This window comes from Astyanax mexicanus, chromosome 20 (genome assembly GCF_023375975.1).
Source record: "Astyanax mexicanus isolate ESR-SI-001 chromosome 20, AstMex3_surface, whole genome shotgun sequence".
Classification (NCBI taxonomy): Eukaryota; Metazoa; Chordata; class Actinopteri; order Characiformes; family Acestrorhamphidae; genus Astyanax; species Astyanax mexicanus.
In genome coordinates this window covers 2668547-2686214 of record NC_064427.1, presented here as the reverse complement: position 1 = coordinate 2686214, position 17668 = coordinate 2668547, and the positions used below count along the sequence as shown (strand labels likewise).

The following is a 17668-nucleotide window of genomic DNA, read 5'->3' as shown; positions in this document are numbered from 1 at the left end:
GCATCAGAGTGCAGAGCTAAGTTTTGCTGTCCACATAGTTTTGGGCTGAGTGTACTTTAGCCGTTTTCTCATAAAGCGTTCGATCCTCCGAGACCCTCGCTTCTCTCCGACTCGCCATAACCGGGTTTCACTCTTTAGGTCGATTCTTGTTACCCAGAGAGCAGTTCACCAAATTACGCAGATTTCCACATCCGCCCTGATCTGATTTAACAGAGGACGGAGGACTGAGGGGGGGTGGGGTTAAGGGAAACCTGGGGGTGGGGGTGCCGCTGTCGTGTTTGTTGGCCACAATATTTATCCGGATCTCCCCTGTGTTGTTAGCATGAGCCCGGGAGCGAATTAGCCGTAACCCTGCGTATAGAGTGTCGTGGAGGGGATTAGAGAGGCGGCAGATTGTGTGTCGGATTGTGTGTCGTTCCCGGCAAAGCCTGCCATCGATCATCCCCAACAAATCAGCCTGTAATGAATACTGAATCAAACGCAGAACATGCATGAAGCGTCCGAACAACGTTCATAAAGCTGTGTCAGTTCATAAAGAGGCAGAGCTCAGATCTGCCTTCAGTTTTCAGACTGGGATCAGAAGATCAGCCCACACTTCCTGTAGAGAGAGATAAAGGGCGTGGGAAGTGGGAAGAGACTTCACTTACACAAACCCCTACTAATATCATATACCACTACTGTAATATTTTAACACAGTATAAAAAAAGAGTGGCTACCTCACATCCTCTGAGAGTTCTTTGCCATGAGGTGCCATGTTCAAGTTCCAGTATGTGAAAGTGTGACGCTGTGTTTATGCTGCTTCGTCACGTCAACACACTGCAATGTTTCCATTTAATTTTCGGTTTATGCAAATTGTGCCCAATTAACCATTTTTCCTCCCTGGTGTCATGTGACTCATTCGTTTTACAAGATCTCAGGTGTGAATTAAAGTTAAAGGCATAAAGCTATCCAAAAGCAGTGTGTAAGACTGGTGGAGGAGAACATATAAATATGAATATGAACTGAGGTCTGAAAGCTCTGCATCTTTTTTTTTTGTTTTTTTCTGCCATTTCTCATTTTCTGTAAATAAATGCTCTAAATGACGATATTTTTATTTGGAATTTGGGAGAAATGTTGTCTGTAGTTTATAGAATAAAACAACAATGTTCATTTTACTCGAACATAAACCTATAAATAGCAAAATCAGACAAACTGAATCAGAAACTAAAGTGATCTCTTATTCATTTTTTTTCAGAGCTGTATATTTATTCAATTATGTTCTACGGCATAAGAAATGCATGTCATGTCATTGTCCAAGGTTTTGCATAATTTTAGAAACCCTTTTAATGAAGCAAGTAGTGTAATATTGCTTTACTACCTCAGTCCACATGCTTCTCTCACTTTCAGTGACGCTTCTGTATCTCTCAGCTTGTCCGGAAATGCATGTGTAAAGCGTGTCCTTTTTAACTGGAGGCTCAAAATGCACTTTTCCATATACTGACTCCAGGAATGGGCTATAAATGCAAACCTGTTGCATAATTCTGCTTTGAAACGCCCTCCCGTGTCCCTCTTATAACCCAGATATCAGCCTGAAGCACCTGTTAAAAGTGTATCCAGTGTCTTTACAACAACAAAGTTTCAGTCCCTCGCTCGGCTGTAAAGCTGGAGCAGGAAACAGACGGTTGAAGGTGAGGTGACTGCTTTCATATTCATAAGCAGCGGTCCGGAACATCAGACTGCAGCTTCTGAAGCTGCTTATGCTTTTGTTGACACTGTGTTTTATTTTTCTTTTTTTTTTCTTTTAAAGGGGCGGATAATAGAGCATGATGGGTGAGAAATGTCTTTTTTAGCCCTGGAGGCTCCTGAAAAGATTTCTTCAAGAGTAAACATTTAAACGCAGCGAGGAGGAGAAGAAGTTCCACAAAATGGCATTAAAATTTGGCGTGTGTTAAAATTTGGCGCGGCTTTAAAAGCTTTAGCCTTTCCGGGCAGGAAGCCGAGGCTCAGGTGCTTTAGTCACACAGTGTGAGCTGTTTCAGTTCAATAGACTGGAAAAAACAAGTATAGCGCAAACTAGTGGTTGTGCAACTAGTCATTTTTCTATTTGACTATGGGGCGAGTAACACAAAAGTAACGCAATAGTTACTATTACTGGTAACTAGTTACTTTTATAGTGAAGTAACTCCGTTAATAACTCTTTTTTTAAAGAGTTAAAATACTTTTTTTGGGGACGTAACTAGTAACTATAACTAATTACTTTTTCAAAGTAACGTGCCCAGATAAATCAAAGTTTCCATATGTCCTGGTAACATTTGATTAACTGATTATTCTATGAAAATATGGTCATTTAGAGCATTTATTTGCAGAAAATGAGAAATGGCTGAAATGACAAAAAAGATGCAGAACTTTCAGACCTCAAATAATACAAAGAAAACAACAAGTTCATAATCATAAAGAGTTTTAAGAGTTCTTTGCATCATGTTCTCCTCCACCAGTCTTACACACTGCTTTTGGTGGAGAACTTTATGCTACTCACTCCTGGTGCAAAAATGTGTGCAGTTTAGCTTGGTTTGATGATCAGTTTGTGATCATCCATCTTTCGTTTTTTTTTTTTTATTTGGTAAAGTTAAAGAAACTCATCATTTTTAAGTGGTCTCTTGTGTTTTTTCCAGAGCTGTATGTTTGACATTGTGTTTTATATTTTATTGTGAATTATAAACAGGTCTAGAATATATATATATATATGTCTTTTTGTCAGACATTTCATACAGAAATAATCTTTAGTATTTGTATTTTGCAGCTTTTTATCTAGTGTCAGTACTCAGGTGATAATACTACTATGACAGTAAAAATAAAAACTATATGTTGTGTATTCCTTCGCTGATATTTTTCTCTCTCTCTGTGTGATTTTGTGTGTTTGAGTGCAGAATCGGGCGAGATGGATCCGGAGATCGCCCGGCTGAACGCTCTGGGCTTCACTGGTTGCCTGTCAGTCGTCCAGTTTAACTCCATAGCTCCTCTGAAGGCAGCGCTGCTATATCCAGACACCAGTCCTGTCATTGTCACCGGGCCGCTGACGGAATCCAACTGCGGATCCTCCTCATCATCCAGCCCCTACGCAGCCGAGACCACCCACCTGCTCTCCGGTACGGCCGGCTAATTCATACCGGCTTCAGATTCACTCTGAGTTAATGCAGCAGCTCAGCAAAACACAGTAGCAGCAGCATTCAGCCTGGATTCAGTCCATTTTTAGTTCATTTTACTCCATTCCTGCACTGGAAATACAGGGGTTGGACAATGAAACTGAAACACCTTTTAGCTTTTAGACCACAATAATTTATTGTCCACACGGACAGTTCTGGTCGAAACAGCACCCGAACATCCCTTTCTGACAGCTTCCTCTTACAGCGTCCACAGTTAGTCCTGTTGGATGTGGTTGGTTCTTCTTGGTGGTATGCTGACGTTACCCTGGATACCGTGGCTCTTGATGCATCACAAAGACTTGCTGTCTTGGTCACAGATGCTCCAGCAAGACGTGCACCAACAATTTGTCCTCTTTTGAACTCTGGTGTGTCTCCCATAATGTTATAGTGTGCATTGCAATATTTAGAGCAGAACTGTGCTCTTACCCTGCTAATTGAACCTTCACACTCTTACTGCTCTTACTGGTGCAATGTGCAATTAATGAAGACTGAACACCAGGCTGCTCCAATTTAGCCATGAAACCTAAAATCCCACACTAAAATGATAACAGGTGTTTCAGTTTCATTGTCCAACCCCTGTACAAAATAAATACAGTATATTAATATATATATATATATATATATATATATATATATATATATATATATATATTTATAGTTTATTCATTAATTTATTTGCTCATTTATTAACAAGCAGCATCATTTAAAAATGTACGGTCTCTATAATAATTTGAACACCTTTAAACACTTTTTGCATGAGCTTAGCTGCAATAACTGCAACTAAAAATTACACATCGTCTCTTTGAGTTATTTCATTCAGAGACGATGCTATTTCTGCTCGAGGCTCTGCTCTATCTGGAGTTTTATTACGTGGACATCAGGACGTGGACCAGGCCTCTCTGAGACCTTCATTTCTGTTCAGTCACTCAGATTTGACCAGGCTTATGCAATATTTAATAAGAGTGCGTGACTTAATAAAGCTGAAACTCATCAGCAGTTCATTTGGTTCATTTGTTGCTTGAGTAACCAAAGGGGATTTTGTCTGTTGGATGACTTTGCTTAATATTATTAAGTAATAATAATAGAATAATATATTAAAAAGTGTTTTTTTTAGATTCACTGAGGTTGTATCTAAAAAAGTTAAAGACTAAAGGTGCAGAAATATAGAATATATATAGAAAAGAGTGAAAGCTGCACTGAGCTTCTGAACTGTTGGATGCGCAGACAGACGGACAATACTGGCCAGACACAGCCGGTCACAATCATTACCACCCACTGCACTGTCCACTGTGGGAGGTAATATTAGCTCTCTATGGAGTATTACTTGATTTTTTCCCCTGGATTTCACATGTGAATTCCATCTGCATTCACAATCAGAATACCTCCAATTTTTTTTTCTATGGGGAAACACTCTAGGCTCTATCCTACACCCTGTACAAGGCGTGTCACAATGTTCATTGCTATCTTACGCCCCGCAAAACTATTCTAAGTCTATTTTCACACCTTCCACCTGAATGAATAGTTTAAATAGCAACAGTGCTTCTGAATATATCTACACTGATGGGTGTGGTGGTCTGGTTATAAAATGAGGTGTGTTCAGGTACATTTCTGATAGCATATTGCTATCTTGGCACCAAAAAACACAGCTCACCTAAATATTGCTAAAATCTTTAGGGCCCTATACAATCAGTTTATATACTCCAGTGAGTATCTATCTATAATCTATAAAGAAGCTCAAAGAAGTTCAGATGTGGTATTGTGGTACTGGGTAATGGTATAAATTAGAATTTTAGATTTCTTTGCCCAAATTAGAGAGATAGAAGATGTCTCTAAAACCCCTTTTTTACACTGATTTCAGTTTATTCAGACATAAAACATATGTAACTTAACTCAGAAAATAGAGTAGGTTTCACATTTTGTACTAGTCAAATTTTTGGACCTTAAAATCAGTGTTTTTTTTTCATTATTTCATTATTTAAAAATGTTCTTCATTGTAGAATAATCATCCAAACTATGGAGAAAAACATATTACATTATTTAGTGAACAAAAAAGTGTTAAACAAACTAGAATATGTTTTATATTTTACTGTCTTAAACGTAGCACCTCTTGCTTAGATGAATTAGCTTTTCTCAGTCAGCTTTATGAGGTAGAGTCACCTGGAATTCAGGCTTTCAGTTAACAGCTGTGCTGAACTCATCAAGAGTTAATTACTTGAATTTCTTGCCTCTTAATAAAGTGTTTGAGAGCATCAGTTAAAGTAAAGTAGTGAAGAGGTAGAGTTACAGGTATACAGTGAATAGTGAACATTTATAGAGTAATGTTCTAATCCAGATTATGAGAAGCAAGACCACCAAAAACATTATAATGGTGAAACTGGCACTCATCAGGACTCACCGCCCCAGGAAAGGAAGTTCAAGAGTTCCCTCTGCGCCTAAAAACTTATACACAGAGTATTTTTTGGCTTCTTTAACACATTTTTAATCAGGTTACTGCATGGTTCCTTGCAGTATGTGTTTCTTCATAGTCTGGATCACTTCACTATTCATTTACACTGTAGGAAAACAAAATGTAAAATAAAAATAAAAGTAGTATTTTTAAGTTTGTTTTAACTTTACGTTTTAAGCTTTTACAGCACATTTCTAGAATTCAGAACTGCATAAAGAATCTCAGAAACGCTAGTTTGAAATTTAGAGCACACAGAGGTGAGTTTCATATCTCTCTCCTCTCGCGCTTTTCATTTTTTTTGTTGTTTTTCTTACTGAAAGTCTAATTTCACCCCAAAAAAAAAAAAAAAAAAAACGAGAGAAAACTTTATCAATGGCTGACTGAATACATCCACTCCCTAATTAAATTAGAGCATAATGATTCAAACGTGGCCAATCAGTTTATTAATCTGCATGAGAGAGAATTTTAATTTGCATAATCTTTCTTCTCTCTATTTCCACTTTCGCGCTTTATTGCCTTTTCATGGCTGGAGATGTACTATTCACTGGAGCACAGCGGCAGCGGCAGTGGCAGCAGCGGTGGCAGCGGTGGTGACGGGGTGACGGGTGTGTGAGTGCTGCTGACGCTCTGTCTGTTTCTTTCTCTTTTTCTCTTTCTTTCTCTCTTTTTCTCTCTCTTTTTCTGCCGTAGATCACTTCGGTACTGTAGGAACAGGCCAGCCGGTAGTCAATGCAATCAGCAGTGACTCGGCTCTGATTGGAGGTAATGGTGATCTTTACTCTTCGCTCTGATTGGATGAGAAGACGATCATCCCTGCATCAAATCTGTCGTCCACCTCGTCTCCCTCGCTCCTCCATCGCTGTTGTTTGCTTTTGTTTGCTCTAACCTTCGCTCGCTTGCTTCCTTCATCATTCCCATCCTTCTGCTGTATCTCTCTTAACCCATAATGCACTGCAATCAGCTCTGTATTGAACGCTGGGCTTTGTGAGGAAAAAAAAATCAGTAACTCAGCTCGGACGTGTGATTCACAACAGCACAACCAATTTTCATCAGTGTTTAAAGTAGGCAGTAATATAATAATATAATAATAAGCATTAAGAGATCAATCCAGTTTCTGAATCAGATTCTCTGATTTTGCAATTTATATGTTTATATATATTTGCAGGAAATGAGATATAACAAAAAGGCTGAAATAAAAGAAAAAAAAGATGCACGGCAAACAAGTTCATATTCATAAAGAGTTTTAAGAGTTCAGGAAACAATATTAGTAATCATGCTTCTTGGCATCATGTTCTCCTCCTCCACCAGTCTTACACACTGCTTTTGGATAACTTTATGCTGCTTTACTCCTGGTGCAAAAATTCAAGTAGTTTCCAGAGTTGTATATCTATGATATCCATTTCTCAGCTCTATATATCAGATCATATAGGAGTAATTTGCAGTTCTATAATTAAAAAAGTTACAGAAGTGCTGCTGGAGTTCTTAAACACCTGAATGTTCCTGCTGAACCGAGAGTAGTTTAACAACAGTGTCCTGTGGGCAGCATCCTGTGAGCAGTTTCCTGTGGGCAGGATCCTGTGTGTATTGTCCTGCGGGAACACTGTGTGCAACTTCCTGTAGGCAGTGTCCTATGGGCAGTGTCCTGTAGGCAATGTCCTGTGGGCAGTGGTTCTGCAGGCAGCATCCCTTGGGCAGTGTCCTGTAGGCAATGTCCTTGAGGCAGTGTCCTGTAGGCAGCGTCCTGTGAGCAGCATCCTTTAGAAAGCATCCTGTAGGCGGCGTCCTGTGGGTGTATCAGTGTGTTGTCCTATGAATACCACTGACATTAAAAAATATTATAATATATTAATAATATGGTAATTACATCCTTTTATAGCTGAGTGAACCTTTAATTATTATATATTATTAAAAATAAACGTATATAAAATGGAACCACTGTTCATCACAACTCTCTCGATTTTCTCACATTAATAAAAAAGTATTAAGGACGATATTGAGGTCAGTACAGATTTGATTGAGGTCGTGGTCGCGTATCGTACGATAATGTACGATAATGTCATTATTATAACAGGTCGACTTCAAAGGCTCTAGATTCCAGGCCCCGCTGAGGTCACCTGACTCCTCGTATCCACAGCATTTTATAAAGAGCATTTTTTATAAAGAGAAAGCTAATCACAAAACGTCGAGACGTGACATTGACTTCGTGAAATGGGCTGATTAATTCCTGCTTTTATGTCGTCTGAATATGAGAAGTTGTCCGGAAGAAAAATCCACAAAGGACACCAAAACTAATTAAACGTTTATAGAAATTATTTGCTGATTATGGAAGTTTTACTACTATCTTTAAATACTTTGTCCTTTTTAGAAGCGAAGTAATGTGGCATTAAATTGAGTTGAGATGTATTCCGCCTCTTCAATTAGACATTTCTTTTAGCCGCCATAATTAAATGGGCTGTGCTTAGCTGAATACAAAGAACAGCAATATATTTTACAAATGTCTTTTTCTGACAGCAGGTAAACGTGATTCAGGCTGGATTAGTCTGAATCCGCTAAAGCCTAGCATACGCTAACGTCGTGCTGTAGAGCCTGGAGGCAGAAACCAAAAGAAATAAAAGATTAATACACAAAAACAAAACAAGCAGAATGAAGAAAACATCAAAAGAAACTATAAAAGAACTCAGATATAATTTGCATCGATTCATTTGAATCATATTGTTTCAATAAACTGCTTTGAAGTCTGTATACAGTGTTATCATAACATTCAGACATCTAAAGTAGTGTCACTATGATCAGGAGATTATTGATTATTATACTAGTTAGAATCCTGGTCATGCAGCTTGCCATCTGGAGACCTGAGAGAGCACAATTGGTCTTGCTCTCTCTGGGTGGGTACAGTACAGTAGATGGCGCTCTTTCTTTCCCCTCATCACTCCTAGGTTAATGTGGATCAGCACAAGGCTGCGTCTGTGAGTATTTCAAATATTTCTAATTTTGCTCACGCTTCAAGTCAGACTCCGCCTCTTTTTGAACTCGTCTTCGGAGGAAAGCGCAGTGACTCGGTTTCAATACATCAGCTCACAGATGCAGCCTTGTGCTGATCATTATTTTATGATGTTTTAAATATTAATAAATATTATAAAATTATAATTTACAGTTTTAGCCACGCCCCCCCCTTTTTTTGTATTTTTTGGCCATATGTCCATGAAACAATCTGAGTTAATCAGTGTGTATATTTTATGTATTATATATATTGTCTTGTCTTGTTTTGTCTTTTCTTGTCTTGTCTTGTCTTGTTGTGTCTTGTCTTGTCTTGTCGTGTCTTGTCTTGCCTTGTCGTGTCTTGTCTTGTCTTGCCTTGTCTTGTCTTGTCTTGTCTTGTCTTGTTGTGTCTTGTCTTGTCTTGCCTTGTCTTGTTGTGTCTTATCTTGTCGTTTCGTGTCGTGTCGTGTCATGTCTTGTCTTGTCTTGTCGTGTCTTTCCATCTTCATCTCCATGGTAATGTAAACCTCATCAAGCTGTCTTAGTGAATCACTGTGTATGTTATGTCTTATATCTTGTCTTGTCTTGTCTTGTCGTGTCGTGTCGTGTCGTGTCGTGTCTTGTCTTGTCTTGTCGTGTCTTGTCATGTCTTGTCATCTTCATCTCCATGGTAACGTAAACCTCTGATTGAACCTCTGATTGATTCTGAACCTGTTTCCTCGTTCGCAGGCGTGATCGCCGTGGTGATCTTCGTGATCCTGGCCGCTCTGGCGGTGATGGCGAGGTTCCTGTACCGACGGAAAGAGACGTGTCAGACGCCGGAGTCTAAAGGAGCCAAACCGGACGACAGTCCCGAGACGCCCTTCAACACGGACCCGACGTCGCAGAGCATCATCACCGACACCCAGAAAGAGTATTTCATATGATAAACCCGAGACCCGGACTAGCCCCGCCCAGCAGAGGACAGAAATGCCTCGCCGAGCCCGGAGGCGTTAATATTCGCGGGGCGTCGCTAAAAAATCCCCTCCACCCCTCGAGGAGTCGACTGTCGCTGATGATGATGATGATGATGATGATGATGATGAAGATGAAGAGGTGACGAGGACGGACCGAGCTGTCCGATGTTTTTTTGTACATACGCTTAAAAGTCCAAAAAGTTTGACTTGAATAGAATCGTTTCTAAGGTGTGTATAATGATCTCCATCAACGTGTAAATATTCTTTTGAAATGTACATGTTCAAATAATATCTTTGTAATGTTTATCTTCTTATTTTGCCTTTTAAAAAAAAAATACTCAGTATTACATTTAACGACATCATCGTCCATCACAGACTTTAAACATCTAGAATTTACAGAGCGTCATATAACTGAATAAACGTCTCAAGTGGTAAATGAATGGGAATGTATGTTGAAATATTGGCGTTTGTGTCGTACAGCCGATCTCTTTATCTGGGGGACGTTTTTTTCTGGTGGTTCCAACTCAAATCCAGTCTTTGTGTTTCAATAAATGGCCTCTTTTTTCCACCAAAGGGTCACATTGTTACTGGCACTGTGTTGCTTAATGAGGAACAGGAAGAGCACACCATTTCTTATGGACTCAGGCACGGTATGCATGCAGTGTGAACGCCAGTGATGCAACGTTCCTGTAAAAACATGGCAGTGTTGTGCCGAATTCAGCACCGCCTTCAGAAAAGCTTCCCTTCTCTGGAGCTGCTCTATTTTTCTATGTATGTAACTGTGACTGAGATAACTGTGAATTTTGGTGTGTATTTCTAAATAAGTTAAAGCGGATTATCTCGACACGCTTCTGAGAGAGGGTGCTTTTCATGGCGGGGGTGCTGGATTCGGCACACCAACAGCAAGCCCACTGAGCAGTGAGTACTGACGTAAGCGTGCTCGGGCACGGATTGTTTAAACGTAGTGATGCTACTACAAGGTTGAGCTGCTAACTGGTAACATCACTGCACTTACCAGTTGAAATAAAACTCTTTTTTTTTGTTTTGTTCACAAAAAAGTCAGAAATTAATATTATCTAGGATAATAAAAAAAAAAGTTCCTACTTTGGCGCCTCCCAGCAGCAAGACCAGCGGAATTAAAAGAGTTAATCTTACATTCAGCTTAAAATACTTTATATTAACTGGAAAATATATATATTTAAGCTTTTATTTTAATAATAACAACTTAACCTAAATACTGGTGGCTGGATAATGTGTGTAATAATGCGATTCAATCATTTTTTTTATTTGTGGGATCACCACTTTGCGTCTTTCCACCGCCTATTGGAGACATGGCTTAGCATTAAGGCACAGTGTCTATGGTATCCAGCGCCCCCCAGTGTTGTATATTGACATTGCATTTGGTTTGTATTTGGCTTGTGAGCGCTGCACCGTTTCATCGAGTGATACATGGAGAGCTTCAGTGATTTTAGTGCATTACTGGCTGATAATGTCACTCATAAAACGCCAATCTCTCAGCCAATCACATTGCGGGGTCAGAACTAACTGTGGTATAATACACGTTAAAACACGCACCTCGAGTGTATTATTGCTTAATTAAAAATGTATACTGCTACTTTCTTGCAGCCCTACTTTGTACACTAACATTCAGTCAATATTGGACACCCAGTCTGCTCCACGTTGCTTTTAGTGAGCGTCTGTTTCTTTTGGTAGTCAAAGTGCATCATTTATTTAATGGCTGGATCCTCTTCACCATCAAAAACGCAGTGAAATCCTTTGATTCTGGTACAGTTGAGCCCATCTCGCCTGTTTGTTCCGGTTCTGAGTCGGTGGGCTCGGCCCGTGTACACAGCAGGCTTTGTCCTCGCGGCTTAGTGCCCACGCTTAATCTCCATTAGACTGTAGGGAGGTTTTCTAAGAGCCCCTCAGCGCTTTTCCCGCTAAAAATAAATTATGATTGCTTCTTAATGCCGTCAAATACCAGCACACACGGACACCTGCACACCTCCAGCTCCAAACAGCGTCCATTAAAGCCCAGAATGTGCTGGAAAAACACTGTTTATTACCTTTCTGCATCCACACAGATGGGTTTTTATATATTTAAAAAAACATTATGTTAATCTTATGAAAGTACACTGCTTACACCCAGCTGGCAAGTGGTGAATAATTCAGGAGAAGCGATAGATGAGATCGCATCGATGATCTGCAGCAATGAAGCGACTCCAGACATAATGAAGAAGAATCCTTTAAAATGTATTATAAAGAAAATCACAACATCCATAAAGTGACGTTCACACCGAACATAAAGTGGTCCAAACTTGATTTTCTCACCAAATCTGAGTTTTTTCCCAACAAATCAGTTATTTTTTAATGCACTTAATTTATTTGTGATAAAAAGAGCAGCGCTTCACGTGAAGTTTCGGTTTCATTTTTTCTTCAATAGGTGCTATCAAGCACTTCCTGTTACTGATATCTGAGCTTATCACCAAGAATGCATTTAAGCTCACATTAAAAAGGACAACTTATTCAGCCACACCCACTTCTTTGGATTTTTTTGTTTGGATTTTTACTTAGCGTCTACTGTTTCAATTGCATCAAAACTCCTTCCACAGTAAAACAATGAAGCATTAAACTCATCTGATTGGTGGAAACTTCTCACTAGACCTCGAGCACCTTGGACTGTGTGTCTCTCCACTCTTCCTCCAGACTCTGCTCCCTTGATTTACAAATAGAATGTTAAATAAAATGTACTGATGATCAGTGATGGTTTGGAGAGTCATGTCTGTCATCTGCTGGTGTTGATCCACTGTGTTTTATTATCAAGTCTAAAGTCAGTGCAGTTTTGTTTTCCCACAAAATCTTACAGCACTTCTTGCTTTTCTCTGCTGAAAACAACTTTTATGAAGATGGGGATTTCATTTTCCAGCAGGACTTGGCACACTGCCCACACTGTAATGACAAAAAAAAAGATGCAGGGCTTTCAGACCTCAAATAATGCAAAGAAAACAAGTATTGTTTCATATTCATCATGTTCTAATAGTTCAGAAATCAATATTTGGTGGAATAACCCTGGTTTTTAATCACAGTTTTAATCACATATCTTGGCATCATGTTCTCCTCCCCCAGTCTTACACACTGCTTTCTTATGGATAACTTTATGCTGCTTCACTCCTGGTGCAAAAATTCAAGCAGTTCAGTTTGGTGGTTTTATGATCAGCTTGTGATCATCCATCTTCCTCTTGATTATATTCCAGAAGTTTTCAATTTGGTAAAATTGGTAAAACTCATCATTTTTAAGTGCTCTCTTATTTGTTAGACTGGTAAAAAACGTTTTATGTGGCGTCCCGTTCATATAACACGGTTCTGTATATTACATTCCCCTCAAACACATGAAATATAAATATAAACTGCATTAAGCTGAGAAACCCGAGCGGCTCGCTCGCTCTAACCGCGTTCGTTCAGCAGAACCGCCGTTCGCTCGCCGAGAAACAAGCGAAACTAAGCGTATGATGCTCCCCGGCCGTGTAGAAGCAGTGTGTGTGCTGTGCGGCGCTGGGTGTGTCGGTGTATGGTGAAACGTGGCTGTGTGTGTAATGATTGTGTTGTTAGTGTCGCGCCGGGTCGGATGGCGTGAAGGTGGTTCTGAATGTGTCGGGTAGGGAATATATAATCACACTTCTGTCAGAAAGTGCAGATAATGATATGAAGCTCTGCTGGATGAAGAGCAGATCTGTTTCCTCTGCTGTTTTAATTCTACTGTAAATATAATAAAGTTTCTATCTAAATTTAGTAATTTTCATTCATTTTCTTTTTTTACTATTTATTTCTATCTAAAATTCTCCCCAATTTATAAGGCCAACTACCCAACAAACTCATTAGGACTCCTCCTATGACTAGTCATGCCCTAAACACCAGACTCCGCCTCTTTTTTTAAAACATTGCTAAGTAGCATCACAGTGCTAAGTGACTCGGTTCTGATACATCAGCTCACAGACGCAGCCTTGTGCTGATCCACATCACCCTAGGAGTGATGAGGGGAAAGAGAGAGCGCCATCTACTGTACTGTACCCACCCAGAGAGCATGGCTCTACAATTGTGCATTCTCAGGGCTCAGGCAGCTGATGGATGGCAAGCTGCATGACCAGGATTCGAACCACAGCAATTTCCTGATCATAGTGGCATAGTGGATCAAGCGCTTTTTAAACATCCGTTTTTTTGGGTGTTTGTTTATCGAGAGTGCAATCTGACACAGTACTAATGTCTAAATAAATAAATTAATTAAAATAAATTACAAAGAAATATGCCAAAATTTCTTGGAATAATATTTATGAACACATCTTGAAATTTTTTAATAAAAATTGTTTAAAATGAATATATACAGCTCTGAAAAAAAAAGAAAATAAAAGAGCACTTAAAAATGACGAGTTTGATTTTGCTAAATAAAATAAAAAAACTCTGGAATATAATCAAGAGGAAGATGGATGATCACAAGCTGATCATCAAACCAAACTGAACTGCTTGAATTTTTGCACCAGGAGTAAAGGCTTAAAGTTATCCAAAAGCAGTGTGTAAGACTGGTGGTGTCAGATGAGGGTGCAGGGAGGACGCGGAGGCGGACGCAAATGCAAACAAAAAGGGATTTATTAACGAAAACAAAAACAAAATACACATGGAATAAACTGAAAACAGGACTGAGGAAACTGGGGAACACATAGAGCACTGACAGACGATAAACGTACAAGGATCGACACCGGGGAAATGGAACACGGACCTTAAATAGAGGTGCACACACACAGGGAACAGGAAACACCTGGGACGAAGGGGCGGAGCTACAAATGAACACAGGTGAGTGGAAAAACACTGGGAATGAAACACAGAGGAGCCGGGTCACATGAGAACATACAGACAAGAGAACAGACAGGACATGACAGGTGGAGGAGAACATGATGCCAAGATGTATGAAAACTGTGATTAAAAACCACCAGGGTTATTCCACCAAATATTGATTTCTGAACTCTTAAAACTTGAAAATAAATATGAACTTGTTTTATTTGCATTATTTGAGGTCTGAAAGTTCTGCATCTTTTTTGTTATTTTAGCCATTTCTCATTCTCTGCAAATAAATGCTCTAAATGAGAATATTTTTATTTGTAATTTGGGAGAAATGTTGTCTGTAGTTTATAGAATAAAACAACAATGTTCTTTTCACTCAAACATATCAGTTAGTACATGCATTTTGTACGTTTCAAGCCGAGCAAGATAATTGACTGTTGCACTATATACTCAGGCTGTGACACCTTGAATTCTGAACACACACTGAACAGAGCTCTGCATTTCTCTACAGGCCAGTTTCCTGGACACAGATTAGCCATTAGCATGAGCATCACTGGGGAGCTGTGACTGTTAGTGCAGAAGAGGAGGCTAATCTGTTTGGGAAATGGGCTCCTTATAAATCAACCAATTAACGGCTTTGAATCCCAGTCGTGCCGTGTGCAGTCTGGTCCGTTCGTCCTTCAGAACACAATGGACCCGTTATCAGAGGGACAGAATGTCTAATTGAGCATCTTCATGGACCCGTAACAGTGAAATGCTCATATAGAGAGCATAGTTATTCAGTTATAACCCGTACGGCGCAGGCTTTACTGTACACTGGAGACGTGGACTGGACTGAGAAAACAACTGGGACCAAACGGAAGGAAAAGTGTGAAGCTAAAAGTTCCCAAACAAACAAACAAACAGTGCCCGATCCAAAAAATAGTCTGTGAGGTATAAAAAAAAAACTTGCACAAGTTAGAATGGTACCACTTTAAAATAAGACTACCTTTATAAAGGGTTTATAAATGCTTTACAATTAGTTTATTAATGGTTGCTAATTAGGTTGTAAATGCATTATTATCAGTTATAACACACACGTAGAAAGGAAAACAATATAGATGGCTGTGGGTTTCCTATTTGGCCAACAAGAGATCATTGTTACTCTTTTTATGTATGTGTTATAACTGATTATTAATGATTTTAAGACATTTACAACTTTATTAGTAACTATTAATAAACTAACTGTAAACTATTTATGAACCCATTATAAAGGTAGTCTTCTTTTAAAGTGGTACCGTTAGAATGTTAGTAAACCTTTTTCTTAAATAATTGGTCTGTGCTTCTTCAGTGTTGCAATGTTAAATAACATCATTCTGAACAGATCTCTTTCATTCAAACAGACCAAAACTGTTTTAAAAAGCTCAGTTTTAACGCTTTACTTATTAAATAAATGTGGGGTTTAAATTAGGCTCATAATGACAGTTTATGGTGCAGGTTGGGCTCGGGTTCGGGTCTGATTTTTTGTAGTGAAACAGCAGTGATGATGTTACTGAGTGGAAGTACAGCGTGAGATACTGATAATTACTGTGTTCAATAGTATTTACTAATTAGTTACCATTTTTTTTTCAATTTACAACATTCATAGCGTACTCACTCACTGGCTCCCTCAAGTGTTGAACAGTATTTTACTGATATAAAAGGGTCAGCGCTCTGGTAATGCAGGGGGTGTGTTTTGGACACGTGGTTCTCCTTTCTGTGATCATATTGACTCCCAGTCGCAGACTGGGTCAGATATCTAGCATGCCAAATAGTTGCTGGGCTTCTCCGACTGGTCGCTGATCACAGAGTTTTTGTTGGCGATCAACGAGAAACTGTCAATGACTGTCAACTCCTCCTCCTCTCTCTGCTTTATCTCCTGGATTCAGTCTCTGGTTGAGGAGCTGAGGTTCCTCCGGTCTGAGAGAGTGGTATATCAGGCCTGCGCTGGGGTTCAGTGGTCGGCCAGCTGGCTGGAGCTCAGTACAGATGGCTGGACGCTTGACTTCATCACCCCAGACTTACTTGTTGGGCCAAAACCCGAAAGGGAAAAACCTGAGGAGATTATTTTTTTCCGCTTGTTTCAAGTGTGAAGTGATGCAAGCTTTGTCTCTATGTTTTTCAAGATTCAAAATTCAAGATTTTTATTGTCACGTCACAGAGTAAAGGAAATAGTCCAGTAGGTGACAAAATAACTATGAGTAAGTGCAGGTAAGGAATGAGTTGGGAAGTTGGGAGTGGGAAATGGGGAGTACAGGGGGCAGAATGCTGTATAATATGGGAAAGTCTGATGGATGCAGTGTAAAGTAAAGTAAAGTGCAGGGTGCAGAGTTTGTATGGGTGTCAGTGGGGTGGGTTGGGCAGAACACTGTTCTACTGGCTGTTCCACAGCCTGGCCGCCTGGGGGAAGAAGCTGTCTCGGAACTGGCTTGTTGCTTCAAAACTCAAAAACAGCATTCCACTAAGATTCGCATTAGGGACACACCAACTCTGATTTTGAAATCAAACAAATTTACATCTCTTTTCTGCAGGTTTTAATTAATTTTGCATTGTTTAATTTATAATGGCATGAATTATATAGCTAATAAATATAATGTTTATACAGCAGGTGGCGCTCTCTCGTTTCATCACCCACATTTTGATAATGGTTTATTACAGGTGTCTGTTGGCTAATGTTTCAGAGCTGGGGATCCGGCACTTTCCTTACAGCACTTGTGTTGCTGCCTAGTGATGCTGCACTGATTGGTGGCAGTTGTTAAAGAGGCGGAGTCTGATTTCATATGTAAAGGAGGAAGAATATATTTTTTATCTTTGTAGTGTTGGGACATATACCTATACTAGTGATAGGGGGATTTTATATGAGTGGCAACTGGATAATAGGACTTCCAAATTGGGCAGAAAATGGGATAATCTTAAAATAAATAATAGAAAGAAAAAGAAAACAGAATTACCTATAGTATTTCACAAAAAAAAAAACAAGAAAAGGTGGATTTTAGCAGAAGGAGACCTTTAAAAAATTATAGCATTATTCCCTTTAACAGCTCTGAGCGTTGGCTGTGGTGGATGTTAATAGAAGAGCGTCTGACTGTGGCGTGGTATTCTCAGATCCAGCTTCCTGGAGGTAATAAGGGCTGATAATTACACGCCTCAGTCTCTGCTTTCAGAAAGAGGCTTGGCGAGTTCTGACGCCCAACCAATTATCACTTTCCACCTGTTCGGCTCCGCGTGAGAAGAACACTGTTGTATTTTCTAAT

The 17668-nt window shown here is 39.5% G+C and overlaps 1 protein-coding gene across 2 annotated transcripts in view; it reads left to right on the top strand.

Annotated features, from left to right (window-relative positions):
- cntnap3 (contactin associated protein family member 3) overlaps positions 1 to 10150 on the top strand; it is a 158316-nt gene extending 148166 nt beyond the window's left edge. The window contains exons 22-24 of one of the 2 annotated variants that reach the window (XM_049468996.1): positions 2907 to 3125; positions 6319 to 6390; positions 9337 to 10150. In XM_049468996.1, coding sequence (XP_049324953.1) covers positions 2907 to 3125; positions 6319 to 6390; positions 9337 to 9533 — 488 coding nt within the window. In that variant the 3' untranslated portion in view covers positions 9534 to 10150. The remainder of the gene's footprint in view (positions 1 to 2906; positions 3126 to 6318; positions 6391 to 9336) is intronic. The other variant, XM_049468997.1, reaches the window with a different exon arrangement.
- The last annotated feature ends 7518 nt before the right edge of the window (positions 10151 to 17668 follow it).